Source organism: Onychomys torridus, chromosome 14, assembly GCF_903995425.1.
Source record: "Onychomys torridus chromosome 14, mOncTor1.1, whole genome shotgun sequence".
In the NCBI taxonomy this organism is placed as follows: Eukaryota; Metazoa; Chordata; class Mammalia; order Rodentia; family Cricetidae; genus Onychomys; species Onychomys torridus.
The window spans coordinates 48,943,913-48,960,881 of NC_050456.1; the positions used below are offsets into that span (position 1 = coordinate 48,943,913).

At 42.9% G+C, this 16,969-nt stretch overlaps 1 protein-coding gene across 2 annotated transcripts in view; it reads right to left on the minus strand.

The window, feature by feature from the left end:
* Dcaf5 (DDB1 and CUL4 associated factor 5) overlaps positions 1-16,969 on the minus strand; it is a 101,886-nt gene that overhangs the window by 13,078 nt on the left and 71,839 nt on the right. For both annotated transcript variants that reach the window (XM_036205960.1, XM_036205961.1), the window contains exon 7: positions 13,932-13,998. In XM_036205960.1, the coding sequence (XP_036061853.1) occupies positions 13,932-13,998 (67 nt within the window). The remainder of the gene's footprint in view (positions 1-13,931; positions 13,999-16,969) is intronic.

The window sequence follows — 16,969 nt, forward strand, 5'->3', positions numbered from 1 at the left end:
GGCAAAACACCCATGCACATAAAATAATCCTTTTTTTTTTTTAAAGGTTAAAGTTGAGGCTGGGGAGATGGCTTAGTGTGTAAAGTGATTGCTCACAAGTATGAAGACCTGAGCTCAGATCTCCAGGACCCATATAACGACTGATATACAAAACAGAAAAGAAAGACCTTGTCTCAAGGATGGTGAAGACACCTGAGGTTGTCCTGACTTCTACAAGTGCACAGCGGCATATGTGCATGTGTGTGTTGGGGGCGGGGAGAAAATAAGAGTGGATCATCTCATAGAATTCCATAAATGTAAGTACTCACTACCTTAGGGGACACTGGGATCCAAGTAACTCAGAGAAAACACCAGCTCAGAACCCAAAGGCCTTTCTAAAATGCCCTGAGAGTGGGTTAGGGGTTCATGACTATAATCCTGGCAGTTGGGAGGTTTAGGCTCCAGGAGTGACACAAGTTTGAGACCAGTTGGGCTCCACAGAGAGTTCCAGGCCAGCTAAAACTAATAAAGATCTTGTCTATAAACAATCAACCAAACAACTAGGCTGGGTGTGGCTTTGGCAGGATGATTAGTGAGCTGTCTCAAAATAAAATATAGGAGGCTGGGGATGTTGCTAAGTGGTAGAGCATTTGCCCAGTTCAATGTCTAGAAATGCCAGGAAGGAAGGAAGGAAGGAAGGAAGGAAGGAAGGAAGGAAGGAAGGCAGGCAAGCAGGAAGGCACACTGGCTTTTGTTTTTCCCTCCAAACTGAGCCATCCAAACTGAGCCAAATGTTCCCAACAGAGAAGACAAAGGACTAAACCTTAAAGTCCTAATTTCTGTCCTCTTCTCTACTTATCTCACGACACCCGGTCGGTCAGGGGTTTAACCTCCTTAGGCTTCCTCTCGCTTGTCAACCCCAGCTACTTGGTTCTCACCAACGTCATCGGCTTCCCGAGTCCACCAAGAACAACTACTTTCAATTTAAAAGCTAAAAGCAATGTGGTCAAGATTTGTTGACGCTTTTCGTCTAGTAGCACCTAATTAATCATGCAGGGACGCGGTCTTCAGTGCCACACATATAGAAAACTTGTATTTTGTACCAAAATCAATCCAAAATACAACCTTAATGAAATACCATTGATGACTTTCTTGTTGTTGGAAGCGTTGTGAGAAGAGGAAGGCAAACCGGCTACATCAACACTAAGACAGTCCAAAGTACTGAGCAGTCGTGAGGGCCAGAGACCAGGTGATGAGAGGGCACAGAGGCATTGTAGACGACAAGCTGAGTGTGATGGTGCATGCCTGTTACCCAGTGAGCTCCTCCTGTTAGCTCCCAGGAGGCCGAGGCAGGAAGATTCTGACCTTGAGGCCATGGGCTTCAAAGTGAGACTTTGCTCCAAAACAACAATGAAAACAAACCAAAAAATTAAGGCAGCAAATAAAGAAAATGTGCATTTCCGAGCAAGTGCCCAGGCCTTCATGAAGAGAAAAAGAACTCAGATTTTGCAGGCTTGGTTGGATGCTGCCGTACCCACTCTAGTAAGACAGAGCGAGGATGATTGTCAAATGAACAACTGTTAGGAGTGGTACCTCATTCTAGACTCAGGCAAAAAAAGATTATTGTATAGGAAATGTTTTAAGTGGTCACAGAAGAACCTAAGAGATCTGCAAGTATGAGCAATATGAGCAAATACTAACAAGCAATACAACATTTTAGAAGAAGCTGAAGTATCAGGTAACTAGTCATTCAAACGACACAGGGATATAAAAACAGCAGCACTGAAATTACCTTCTTGGGCTTAGGAAACTTTAGCAGATGAGAGTGTATGGTATTTATCGAAGAACCCAGTGATTAATCCAGTCTGCAACCCAACTGATCTTATTTGACAAAGCTTTCTACCCTTCATGCTGTTCTCCCATGACTGCTTTCCCTTCCTCCTTTTCTTTCCCTCATTTCCCCTTCTTCTTCCTCCCTCCCTCCCTCTCTCTCTCTTTCTCTCTCTCTCTGTCTCTCTCTCTCTGTCTCCCTCTCTCCTCCCCCCACCCCTTCCCTCCCAGCACAGACTATGTAGTCTGGGCTGGCCATGAACTCATTCTGCCTCAGCCACCTGGCAGAGATTACAGGCATATACCCCCTTGCCTGGCCATGGTCATTCTTTCTTATCTTTTTTTACTGCTCAGGAAATTCTAATGCTTTGACTTCCTCCATGTGTCTCTCATCTAGCTGTAGGACCGTGGCTAGAGCCACCACCAGCTCTTCCCATGTCTGCTGAAACACAGAGTAGTTCCCTCCATTGTCCTCCCCCGGGAGCACCACCCCTACCACCTACTCAACTCAGCAGCCAGAGCAATCCTCGAAAAATAGGTCACATCAGGTTGTAATGGTTCCTCAGTTCTTCGATAAATTCACACAGCTGAATATCTATCCCTCCTCCTTTGTTCATTTACCTTGGACCTCATCTCCCGTTGTATATCCCCTTCAACATCCTTGCTCTGCTCAACCCATTAGCTTCCACGTGTGTTAAATACACACGGCCCACTCCTGCTCCAAGACCTTTCTGCAGGCTCCCTGAAATGTCCTTCCCCAGACTGACACATGGCTCTCTCTCTTACCTTCTGGGGTTTTTACTCAACTTGTGACCTTCTCAATGAAGCCTCTACTGAACATCCAATCAAAAACTGCATCTCTTGGCTCCCCAAGCCCCACCAATGCCATTCCTACAACCCTCACTCTGCTCGGCTGTTTTCCATTGCACGGCTAGACATTGGTGTCACTCCTGCCTGCCCTACCCGAAGAAAAGTGCCTTCACTAAGAGGGAACTAACTCTCTGACGGCAGGACCCTCTGCTGTAGCCCAGTCTCTACAGCACTGCCCAGCAGCAGGTTTTCAATAAACACTGATGAACAAATTGAAACACGGATACATTAGACTGTAGAATATAAGGGAACAAAACAAAATAAACAAAAACCAACCCTATTTGTAGGCTCTATTACCCAGATTTATCTATATGTTTCTTTGTCTCTATGTTCCTGATGCTAATTTTGGATTTCCTTTTTTCCCCCTTGTTTTGAGACAAAATGTTTCTGTGTAGCCTTGGCTGCCCTGGAACTCGCTCTGTAGAGGAGACTGGTCTCAAACTCACAGAGATCTACCTGTCTCTGCCTCCCAAGTGCTGGGATTAATGGCCTGTGCCACCACATCCTGGCTGGATGTTTCTTTTATAGTATTTTTACCACAGGAAGAGTAAAGAAAAAAAGTAATTAAGCTCCCATCTATCTAGCCTTCATGATGCTTTAAAGTGTCAGTTCCATGAAAATCTTACCAAGCTCCTTAAGTCTATTCATACTCTTCTTAGTAATTACCTGTCCCTGGACCTTGGAATCCTGTCTTATATAGCAAGCCTTCTTGATGGACTATCTTTGGACTGCCAGCCCACAAATAATGACCCGGACACTTATTATTATGAAAGCTTGGCTTTAGTCTAGACTTTTTTTCCAACTAGTTCTTATAACTTAAATTAACTGGTCTCTATTAATCTACATTCTGCCACGTGTCTTGGTTATGTCTGTTCTGTACCATACGTCCAACTTCTTCAGTCTCTGGTGAAATCTGCACGCCTAGATTCCTCCTCCTCTTCCTCTCTCTCCCTGGAAACCTCGCCTATCCTTTACTGCCTACTGACCATTCAGCTTTTTACTAAACCAATCAGAAGGTGCCTTGGGAGACATCTTCACAGTGTACAAATATTCCACAACAGTCTTGAGATACCTAACCAGAATCAGGTTTAATTACACACACATGCAGGGAATACTCTTTTGCTCACTCCTCTTCACACAGAAATCCCCCCCGCCTTTTTTTTTTTTCGAGACAGGACTTCTCTGTGTAGCTTTGCACCTTTCCTAGAACTCACTCTGTAGTCCAGGCTGGCCTCGAACTCACAGAGATCCGCCTGGCTCTGCCTCCCGAGTGCTGGGATTACAGGCGTGCGCCACCACCGCCGGGCAGAAATTCCTAAATTAAGAAAGCATTTATTGGCTGGGGTGTGGCTCAGTGGTAGAGCATTTGCTTAGCATATTCAAGGCCTGAGTTAAGCTCCCTTCCTCCAGCATTATAAAGGAAAATAAAGGATTTATCTTTTCATGACCTGTTCAAACAACTTTGCAGCAATGTCTTATCTAAGATATTCAGTGAGAGAATGAACTCAAGTAAAGCCCCTTGTCACAGACTGACACAAAGCTTGAAGGAGAAAGCTAGAGCTATAACCTGCAAGGATAGGGTTTGGTAAATAGCTGCTGAGAAAATCAGCCTACTTCATTTTTGACTCCACTGGTAGAATGAAAGAGTTTACAAATATGAAGGGCAAAAGACATTTCTCCTCCTGCACACTTAGAAGAGATGCCCTGAGAAACCTGAACATTCCAAAGGCCAACAGTTGCGGAGAAACACAAAGACACTGACAAGACAGAGGGAGCATGGCTGTCTCTGGGGGAACATGTGACCACTTAGAGATGAGAGGAGCCAGATGGGGGCTACAGAGCGCCGGACTCCACAGGCAGCATGTTCAATTGTACAAAGAGACAAGCATACTGAGCTCTTCCTTCATATGGACTTCACATGTGTCTGCAGCCAACTACGTGTGACCAACTGCAAACAGTTGTCTTTCCAGTTACAAGGAAGGCACAAACCAGATGCCTGAGCCTAATTCACTGAGAGCAAATGTCCAGGAAAAGCAAAAGAGGGCCAGTAACATGGCTCAGCAGGTAGATGCAATCCCAAGCAGTTTGATTCCTGGGATCCACAGTGGAAGGAGGGATCCAATTCCTGTAGGTTGTCCTCTGCCCTTCGGGCATATGCACACATACACAGAATAAAGTTAGATATAGAAAAGAAGAGCCATTGCCTACACATACATACAGCTGTTTCCAGCCTCCGGCCTGTCGGGATGACTGAAGCGACTTGACAGGGAAAAGTTTGTTGAAAAGGAAGCCCTTTAAATGGCTCATGACTCCAGGAGTCCTCACGTAAGAACCACTGGGTCAGTCATTCACGGGGATACAAAGGACAGTGTCTCCGTCCTGTCTTTTTAAAAGAAGTGTTCAGAAAAAGAGGAGACTTTTAAGTGAGGAAGAACAATCACTGAACAGCTACTACGTGCTCTCATAGTAACACCAAGGCGGACATTATTGCTTTCGTTGATGCCACTGTTCTTACTTTACATAGGAAGAAACAGTTTGGGAGGCTTAGAGTGTTCTTCTAGAGCCTCAACTATAAGATGAATAGATCAGGAAAACAGGACTATCATTCTATCTGCATTATACCTTTCTCCATAAATAATACACTCAGGGCTAGAAATATAGCTCAGTGGTAGGGTGCTTGCCTGGCATGCCAGAGGCCCTAGGTTCAAACAACAGTTTGTGGTGATATTTTATTTGTGCTCTAACAAATAAAGCTTGCCTGGGGATCTGAGGACTAAGTCGGCCACTATATTAAACACAGAGGTCAGGCAATGGTGGCACACACCTTTAATCCCAGCACTAGTTAACCATAGAGGTCTGGAGGTCTGGACAGACAGACAGAACTGATAGAGCTGGGTGGAGAGAAGTAAGATGGAAGGGCACAGAAAGGTGCATGAATATACAGCAAGTAGCTCTCTTGGGCTGAGGATTTCTTGGTGGTAAGAACTTATAGCTAGCTTGTTCTATTCCTCTGGTCTTTCAGCTCTCACCCCATCTGACTCTGGGTTTTTTATTAATAAGACCGTTTAGCAATTCGTGTTACAACAGTACACACACACACACACACACATACACACACACACACACACACACACACACACGTCAGAGAGAGAGAAGAAAAGAAACATATGTAGTATGGTTTTAAAGTAGAGTCCTATCTCAGGGGAAGCTGTTCTATCTGTGAAAACCTTAAAGCCTATACAAGCTAGAAGAAAGAGAAACACTAATATTTAAAGAGTAACTCATCTTTCCCACTACTTTGCAAACCTGTTACTTCCATATATCTAAGTTACTAGAAAGAAAATGCTTTGTATCTACATTGATCATAATACTCCTAGTAGCAGTAGTGCAATACATATTAACACTCAGAAGGCAGAGGCAGGTAGATCTCTGAGTTCAAGGCCAGCATGGTCTACAAACTGAATTCTAGGTTAGCCAGCACTACACAGTGGGACCTTGTCTTTAAAAAAAAAAAAAAAAAAAGATTTTAATTATTTATGTGTGTGCTTATATGTGTGGGTATGTACACACCACAGCATGTGTGTGGTGGCTAGAGAACAACCTGCAGACGTGCAGGGGATGGTTCTCTACTTCTACCATGTGCATGGGTACTAAGGATGAAATTCAGGTCCTCAGGCTGGGCAGCAAAGGCCTTTGGCACCTCGGCTACCATGTCTTCTATTTCTATATACTGTTTTCAGAAAGCTTCTAGGACTATTAAATCACTAAAACGTGGCAAGAATGGGGACATGTTACAGAAGGAACTGCCTTCAACAATTCCTGTTTTTTGAGACCTGCCTTCCTGGAGTTCAGGCCCAATGCTCCTTTCGCTGTGTATGTAACTTCCAATCTATCTTATTTTCAGGATTTCCACATCCAACAGGTACCTTTTCTTTCCATTTGGGAGGTGTGAACATTCACACAAGCATTTTCTTTGCCACATCAAATCCTTCAGCTCTATTCCTTCCTGTGACTTGTTATGACAGATTTTGGAAGTAAGTTCTATCAACTAAAAAAGGTGACCTAACCCTGCTAGGTAGAATTTTACAGGAGTATAGGTCTTAAAAATAGAAATAGTAATGTTCTCCTCAGCCCAACCTGAAGTCTTACATGAATTACTGGCCAAATCATTAAGTTGGAATTATTTGCATTAAAAAATTTAATTTCTTTAGAATTTGTATAGCATTAACAAAGAAACCTCACCCCAAATTACCCAAAAAGAAAGTGGGGGAGGAAAGCCCAACTAATCAATAGTCTTTTTGAATAGGAAAGTGAGGACGAGTCGGGTGGTGGTGGTGCATGCCTTTGATCCCAGCACTCGGGAGGCAGAGGCAGGCGGATCTCTGTGAGTTCGAGGCAAGCCTAGTCTACAGAGCGAGATCTCAGAAAGGCGCAAAGCTGCACAGAGAAACTCTGTTGGAAAAAAAATAAAACAAACAAACAAACAAATAAAAGACAAAAACAAAACAAAAAAAATGTCCTTGACTATGGCTCACACTCAGGACTCTCTCAGCATTTGGCATTCATTGTGATACACACAGCAGGCATTCAATTAATGCTGATTGCTCGTCATTTAGAGTCATGAATTAATTGTGCCATTCAGGTACATAATAATTAGTCAGCTTCCATTATTAGCTTATCTTAGTGTCTTATATTCAATAAGTATGACCAGAGAGGGAAACCATGCTTGTCCTCAGTCTAGACTCTAATAGTTAATTTAAAAGGCAGTAGGATGGATTAGGTCATTCTCATCAACGCAGTCAAAACAAAAACTCAAGGGCCACTCGTAGCCCTCGATGCGCAGCTTGCTTTGCTGAAACTAGCTGGATATTAAAAAAAAAAAACCACCACCATCACCTCTGAATGAATTGCTAGCATTTAAAAATTAGAGGGCCAGAAGGAAGGCTCAGCAAGCAAATTGATGTGCTGCTGCTGAGTCGTCCGACCTGAGTTCAACCCTGAGGAACCATATGGTGGGGAACCAAAGCTGTCCTCTGATCTCCACATGTGCCTGAGGGCACATGAGCATGTATGCTTGAGTTAAGATGTGTACATGTATGTTTGTTTTACACACAGTAAATATGATTTTTAAAAAGTATAGCTGTTTGTTACATATAAAAAGAGATGTAAAGCATTTCTATTTCATTTTTCTTTCAAGACAAGAGTTGCTTTGTGTAGCCCTGGCTGTCCTGGAACTCACTCTGTAGACCAGGCTGGCCTTAAATTCACAGAGATCTGTCTGCCTCTGCTTCCCAAGCGCTGGGACTAAAGGCGTGTGCCACACCATCTGGCAATGTCAAGTATTTCTGAAGCCAGTTTGAAGAAGGCTAAGAGCATGCACAGAGAGCAGTTACATCATCACATACTTCTCTAGAGCCCACCTGCCAGGATCTGCACACCCCACTTCAGCTGAGAAGGTTTCACTGAAGGTTTCACTCTGAAGGCATAAAGTGGAGGTGGAATTAAAGAAAAATTTGGAGATCTAGGAGAAACACTGCTGCATGGCTCTTACAGTCATATTAAATTTAAATTCGTGTGTGTGTGTGTGTGTGTGTGTGTGTGTGTGTGTGTGTGAGAGAGAGAGAGAGAGAGAGAGAGAGAGAGAATGAATGAATGAATGAATGAATGAGAATGAGTGTGGGCTTATTCTGGGTAGAGAGGTCAGAAGACAACTTTTTGTCTCCCATCATCTTGTGGGGTCTCAGGACTGAACTCAGGCCGTTAGGCCTGCACACAAGCATTGCTGTCAGCTGAACCATCTCATCTCACTGGCCTTTACAGCCGTATTTTAACTGTTCCTCAAATAGCTTCCATATAAAATGAAGATACATAGCAAGGGGCTGGAGAGATGGCTCAGCAGTTAAGATCACTGGCTGCTCTTCCAGAGGGCCAATTCCTAGCAACCACATGCTCACAACCACCTATAATGGGCTCCCTGAAGACAGGTCACACACATATATTAAATAAATAATGGGCTGGAGAGATGGCTCAGAGGTTAAGCGCACCAACTGCTCTTCCAGAGGTCCTGAGTTCAATTCCCAGCACCCACATGGTGGCTCACAACCATCTATAATAAGATCTGGTGCCCTCTTCTGTATACATAATAAATAAATATTTAAAAAAAAGATACATAGCAAGTTCCAGGTTAGCTAGTGCTATACAGTGAGACTTTGTCTCACAAATAAATAAAAAGCACTTAGGAGGCAGAGGCAGGCTGTGGTGACATATTGTGTACCCCAAGAAAGCTTACATGGGGATGAGAGGACAGAGCCAGCCACTAAATTAGACATAGAGGTCAGGCAGTGGTGGCACACACCTTTAATCCTATCACTCAGGAGGCAGAGATCCATCCGGATCTCTGCGAGTTCAAGGCTACAGTTGGTTATATGAGAGAAACGGAACCAGGCAGTGGTGACACAGGCCTTCAATCCCAGGAAGTAATATGGCAGGACACAGAAAGGTATACAAAGCATGAGGAAACAGGAACTCATAAAGGCTGAGGATTTCATAGAGGTAAGCTAGTGGTGGCTGTTCTGCTTCTCTGATCTTTCAGCTTTCACCCCAATATCTGGCTCAAGGTTTTTTATTATAAGACCTTTTAAGATTTGTTTTACAGTCAGGCGGTGGTGGCGCACGCCTTTAATCTCAGCATTCAGGAGGCAGAGGCAGGTGGATCTCTGTGAGTTCAAGGTCAGCCTGGTCTATACAGCAAGTTCCAGGACAGGCACCAAAGCTACATAGAGAAATCCTGTCTCAAAAAACAAAAACCAAACCAAAACAAAATAAAACAAACAAAAAACAAAACAAAAAACCCAAAAATTAAAAAAAAAAAATTAAAAATCAAATAAATAAATAAATAAAATCCCACCTCTCTGGAGGCAGAGGTAGGCAGATCTGAATTTGAAGCCTGATCTACAGAGCCAGTTTCAAGACAGCCAGGGCTACAGAAAGAAACCCTGCCCCAAAAAACCCAAAACCAAAACAACAACAAAACCCAATCTCCCCCCTCAAAACCCAACAACAAAAAAATTAAGCAAACAAATAAATTATAAGCTATTATCAGACAAAGCAGAGAAGGCTTTAAGTGTTAAATAATTATGATTTAAAAATTACACACATGTATGACTTTAATAAAAATAATTTAATTACAGTAATAGCAGAAGTAGAGAAAAAGGAGGAGGATGCCAGAAAGAAGAGGGAAGTCCACACATAAGAGAGAGAATGTGGGTGGGTTCCGTCAGTAGTGGCAGCAAGGCTGGAATCCCAGATGAATCAAGCTTACTAAAAATAACTGCAAAAGGTACTTTCATTCCATTCAGAACAAGATGATGATTAAAGGAACTGATTTTCTGTGACTGATGATGTAATGTTGGAGACACAAAGAGAAAGTAAAGCCCACAATCACCAGCTACTAAAGCCAACAAGTGGGAAACCATATGGCCCTGCACCGGCAAACAGAAAACCCTGACACTGAAGCCAGCAATAGCCAGTGTGGAGATGATGGGTTTCTGACCAACTCAAGTATAATGTAAGTGGATGTGGGGTTTGTAGCCTCCAACAGATTTTATGAAACTTGCTGCACTTTTTGGTTTGTTATTTGTTTTTAAGATAGGGTCTCACTATTTAAATCTAGTTGATCTGGAACTCATAGGGATCCGCCTGCCTCTGTCTCCCAGTACCAGGATTAAAGGTGTGCACCTGGCCCTGGGTGTGCTTTCTGAATCACCTTGTAGCACCAATGGAGCAAAGACTTTGCTTTCCTTTGGCCCAATCTGACTACATCTGCAGAATCCACTAACTGGATTACCTGACACACAGAATAGACCAAAAGAGAAATCAGTGCAGCAAGAAGAACCAACCTCACTCGAGGAACTACAAAATAAGCCATCTCTGAAGAACATCGTGGAAGGGAATTGAGAGCTACCTTGAAAGAAGAAGGGACATCAGGGGTACGTGTGCAGAGAGAAGGCGGACAGAGGAGAAAGACCATCTTCAAACCAAAGAGAGAAACACAATCTACTGGTAGTACCTTGACCAACTTTCAGAAATATGAGGGAATACATTTATGGGTTTTTTGTTTTATGAGATAGGGTCTTTTTTTTTTTTTTTTTTTTTTTTTTGAGACAGGGTTTCTCTGTGCAGCTTTGCACCTGTCCTGGAACTCACTCTGTAGCCCAGGCTGGCCTCGAACTCACAGAGATCCACCTGCCTCTGCCTCCTGAGTGCTGGGATCAAAGGCATGCACCACCACCGCCTGGCGAGATAGGGTCTTTTTATATATCCCTGGCTGTCTTGGAATTCACTATGTAGACCAGGCTGGCCTTGGTCTTGAATGCTGGGATTAAAGGTGTGCACCACTATAAAAGACATAAAAAAAAAATGTATCTTTTAATCTATCAGATTTGTGCTATTCTGGTATTGTACCCCTGGCAGACTAAGAAGCTCATACTCTAAGGCAAGCAAAGGACTTGGGGGGATACCCCAAACCAAAATAATAAACAACAAACAAAACTCCCATTCTGTTGCTAACTCCCAATTTTCTTTACAGAAGTGTGAAAAGACTGCAGAGAACAGTTCCAGAAAGGGGTGGGGGCAGTCCATGTAAGACACACCGAAACCCAGAGACTACTTCTCGGCTAATCAAGCTATGATCTGTGGGGTGGTGAACTCCAGAATAAACTCCCATGCCAGCAGATTGCTGCACACTGGCTATGTTTGAGAGTGAAGCTGCCTCTCCAACGTCCAAACTCCAGAAGGGAAGTGCTTTATGACGTATTTGTGATCAGACCACAGCAACTGGATACACCCCCACCCCCATTTTAGAAGTTTGGTGCTGACATTATCCATTCAGCAACAGACAAAGCTGAAAAATGTCTCCCAACCCTGAGCACCAGATGTATTTTGTGCCATATACTTGGCAGAGTCCTTTGTTATTTTTCTGATGACCATTGTCCAATTTGATGCCACCCATGTATTGCCTATATCAGATGGTTGAGTTGAGCTGTCCTCAAAATAAAAACAAGACATTTTTCTAGCAATAGGTAACATTAAATAAATGAGGACGTCATTATTGGAAAATGAGGTTTGAGGGGCTGGAGAGATCGCTCAACAGTTAGGAACACTTGTTGCTCCTGCAGAGGACCATGCTACAATTCCCAGCACCTATATGGTGACTCAGTCATCTGTAACTCTAGTTTCAGGGAATCTGATGCCCTCTTCTGACCTCCATGTGCACCACGCACACATGTGGTACACAGACCAGACAAATATGGAGGCAAAACACAATACAATAAAATGAATAAATCTTTTGGTTTTTTTTTTTGTTTGTTTTTGTTTTTTTGGTTTTTCCAGACAGGTTTTCTCTGTGTAGCTTTGTGCCTTTCTTGGAACTCACTCTATTGTCCAGGCTGGCCTCGAATTCACAGAGATCTGCCTGCCTCTGCCTCTGCCTCCCGAGGGCTGGGATTAAAGGCATGTACCACCACCGCCTGGCAAAATGAATAAATCTTTTTTTTTTTTTTAATGAGGTTGAGGGCTGGAGAGATGGCTCAGCAGTAAAGAGCACTGCCTGCTCTCCCAGAGAACCCTGATCCAGTTTCCAGCACCTACATGGCAGCTCACAACTCTCTGTTAACTCCAGTTCCATGGGACCAGACATACATGGCATAAAATTAAAAAAAAAAAAAAAATGTTTAAACAATTTAAAAAAAAATGTTGAAAACTCAGACAACTTAAATCCAAATTTATGGAAAACTATAGGCTTTTATCTGAATACATCTAGAGCAAGTATAGGAATGGTTACTTGGTGATTGGTTAATGGTTACCTCAAGAAACACACCTGCCCCGTCATCAGAGAAGCTCTCCTTTAGTTAACATCACCAAGCAACCAATCAAGCTTAAAACAAGAATCAGGACATGTGATGGAAGAGGGAAAGCACCGAACAGCAACATATATATAAAACTAAAACAAAACAAACAAACAAAACCCTCCAGGGCTGGAGAAATGGTTCAGAAGTCAAGAGCACTTCCTATTCTTATACAGGACTAGAGTTAAGTTCCCAGACCCCATGTTCCCATCTTCAAGGGACCAAAGCCTCTCGCCTCCAGGGGTACCAACATTCGTGTGCACATACCTACACACACACACACACACACACACACACACACACACACACACACACACAGTGTTCTTAGAAAATCCTTTGAAACAGGAGTGGTGGCACACACGTAAGATCTCAGCAATCTACAGGCTGAGACAGGAGGATTCAGAGCTCCAGGTCTGTCTGGAGTACGCAATGAAACCGTGTTTCCAGGAACTACCTCTAATCTCACCCATAAAGAGTAAATGAAAGCTGGGGGTGGTGGTGCACGCCTTGAATCTCAGCACTCGGGAGGCAGAGGCAAGTAGATCTCTGTGAATTCGAGGCCAGCCTGGGCTACACAGTGAGTTCCAGGACAGCTAGAGCTACAGAGAAACCCTGTCTCGAAAAACCAAACCAAAGAGTGAATGAAAGTAGGCGAGGTTCTGGGATTAGAGCGACAGCTCATGGGTAAAGGCGCTTACTGCAGAGCCGACAACCCACATTCAATCCCTGGCCCCCATGTGAAGAGGAAACCGACTCTGGTAAGTTACCTCTCCTCTAACTTGCACACGTGCATGATGGCTAATGTGCATTTCATGCATGTGTGCACACCACACTCTCAAGTAAGTAAATATAAAATAAACTTTTAAAAAAGGAGGTTCTTGGGAAAAGAAATATCTAAGTATCATTAATGCCAGATACAACGATATGTATATGACCTGGCTTTTCTAATCTTCATTTAAAAAATTCCCTTGGACATCTTCTGATAAACTGCTATTATTAAAAGAAAGAAGTATTAGGGGTTGGAGAGAAAGTTCAGCAGTTAGGAGCACTTTTTGCTTTTGCAGAGGACCCAGGTTGGGTTCCCAGCACCCACATGGTGGCTCACAATCATCTGTAACTCCACTTCCAAGGGACTTCACACCCTCTTGGGCGTACCAGTCACACGTATACACATACATTCATAAGCAGGCAAAACATTCATACACAGAAAATGAAGTGAAAATCCAAAAAAAAAAATTTAAAGACATATATATTCAACTCTTGTACCAGTGTTCTCTCAGGGACCTGCATGCCATAGGCCAAGAGAGCCAACCAGAGTGCATCATATCCACAGTGGGACACACTCACCTGCTTCTGGATCTGCAGGAATCTTCCACATGTACAGATTGAAGTCATCAGAGCCTGAGAGGATATACTGTTGGAACAAAAGAGGCATTGTATATATTATTTCATAATTGGGGAGATAATTATTCAATTACATATATAATAATACATATGTTATATAGCCTTGTGATATACCTATGTCATTCTGCAAAGAGAAATTTTATTTACAACAGGGCCAGTGAGACATCTTAGTGGGCAAAGCAATTGCTGTGCAAACCTGATAACCTGAGTTTGATCCCCAGATCCCACAAGGAAGGCAAGAACAGATCATATGCATCATGTCACTGTTTCCCCCCTCCACATACAATTTTAAAAAACAGTATAAATTGTCATATATTTAAGGTGCCACAAAGCAAATAGCCTGGTACAAATATTTACAGATCACAAGGTAGAAAATAAAAACTAGGATCTTCATTGAGATCATTAACGTGAGGTCAAGCATCCTAAACTCTGCATCCCCCTGACGTCCTGGAGATTCTCCACACCCCCCTGACAAGCTGCTGCCAACCCAAACATGACTTAGTGCCAAGGACTTAGCATTGTTTTAATGCAGCATCGTCAAATTGCCTGGTCTGAAAGGGGTCATTATTGCTAAATATAATTAATTAGATGCCTTCGTGGCTTTCTCTGAAGCTAGCCTATTGCTCACGCTGATCCTGTCTCAACTCCTCTGGGAATTGCCAAGCCTGTATTCTCTTAATGGAACCTAGTGACTTGTATACCTACATGTTTTTTTACATTTTCTACTTGATGTAAGTCCCTTGGGAATCCAGGTGTCCCTTTACATGTCTTTGTGACCAACAGTGGGGCTGGTATATCAACTTTTCTGGGTTAGTATATAGTGAGTAAATCTTTTCTGTTAATCTTGGTGTGAAATTCCTGGGCTCCTGAATTCCAACTGTAGCTAGAGTTTTTCTGGTCCTGCCTGGCTCACAGTCAGGACAAATCTCTCTCACCCACCAGTCCCACAGCCGCTCAGACCCAACCAAGTAAAAACACACAGAGACTTATATTGCTTACAAACTGTATGGCCGTGGCAGGCTTCTTGTTATCTAGTTCTTCTATCTTAAATTAACCCATTTCTATCAATCTATACTTTGCCGCATGGCTTGTGGCTTACTGGTACCTTACATCTCCCTTGTCATGGCAGCGGCTGGCAGTGTCTCCCTGCCTCAGCCTTCCTGTTCCCAGAATTCTCTTCTCTGCTCATCCCACCTATACTTCCTGCCTGGCTACTGGCCAATCAGTGTTTTATTTATTAACCAAGCAGAGCAACACATTTGACATACAGAAGGTTAAAGAAGTCTGCCACGGCCATACAGTTTGCAAGCAATATAAGTCTCTGTGTGCGGGTTGGGGATTTAGCTCAGTGGTAGAGCACTTGCTTAGCAAGCGCAAGGCCCTGGGTTCGATCCTCAGCTCAAAAAAAGTCTCTGTGTGTTTACTGGGTTGGGTCTGAGCGGTTGTGGGACTGGTGGGTAAGAGAGATTTGTCCTGACTGTGGGCCAGGCAAGACCAGAAAAACTCTAGCTACAAATGGCGCCAGAACATGGGGCAGGAATTTCCACTTAAAACCCGAGAAAGCATTAAAAAAACAAAAAACAAAACAAAACAAAACTAAAATGAAGCTAAAACTGCTTCCTAGTTGTCTCTCTCAAGTTAGCAGCAGCCTATGGCCTGAGCTACTATATGGCTGGTTCTTGGAGAGCATGCTTGACCTGCAGTATGGTGGGAATGAGGTGTCTACAAAAAAAAAAAAAAAAAAAGGTTTCTGGGCTACACACCGCTTTGATAAAAACATAGACCCACTGTTTCTAAGAGTTGATGGCTCCCAGAGCTGGTGGAAAACATACCAGCCACAGCGGCCATTTTGGTCTTACAAATGCTGCAGTTTAAAGCAATAGTTACACAATAAGGCAGATTCAGATGAAATAAGCCTTTAAATGCTTTACAATGTATGTAAAAACGTACGTAGGTTTGGAAGAGAGAGAAAAAGGAATATATACAGTTATATAAAGAAATACATAGTTTTAAAAACTAAAGTCTTTAAAGGGACAGTAAAAGTAGTATAAAAAATAAGTCGCATAATGTTGAATATCACAGAGAATCTGGATTGTGTTGTCTTTGGGATTTTTAACTGAAGAGAGATATTTGATTGTAAAGGCAGCAGAGTTAAACCAATATGTATATTTTAAAGATACCTTAACTTCAAAATTTGGATGTAAGGATATGTTGCTTTGGAAAGGAGGCTCTGCATTTGTTTCCACAGAAAACAAGAGGCTATGGATTTGTTCCAGATTAAGGTACATCAGGTTTGAACAGCCAAGACCCCCAGAAAGGTCTCCGATGATACCATAGCCCAGATGATCCAACATCCAGAGTGATTTCAAGGCAACTGGCTTAGACAATACACCCTCACGGACTATTCCATAATCCTAAAATTTTCTTTGTGTCCCCATAACATACAGCACCCCCTGCCAGGCGGTGGTGGCACACGCCTTTAATCCCAGCACTGGGAAGCAGAGCCAAGTGGATCTCTGTGAGTTTGAGGCCAGCCTGGGCTACCCAGTGAGTTCTAGGAAAGGCACAAAGCTACACAGAGAAACCCTGTCTCAAAAAAAAAAAAAAATACAGCGCCCCCCTCCAACAGGAAGTAGTAAGAGAAGCTACGCCCAAATTCCCAAATATACCAAGCTGGCTTTGGAGATGGAATTGGCTCACTCCTTCTCTAAACCCAAACATATTGCTTAAAAAAGGTTAAGAGATTCTTGTGTCCCATATCAGAAGAGCCCTCCGGTGTGGGACAGAAAAAAAAAAAAAAACAGTATTTTTATTTACAGCAGGTTGATTATAAATACAATCTCTTTCTAAAGAAGGAAGGGGGATAGTATGGATAATGATAGGATGGAAAGAATAGATTAATGAACCTACTTTTAAAGAGTAACAACTTGTTTAGAAATGTTTTACACTGCTATAGATTTTAGTTTATTGATACAAATTTA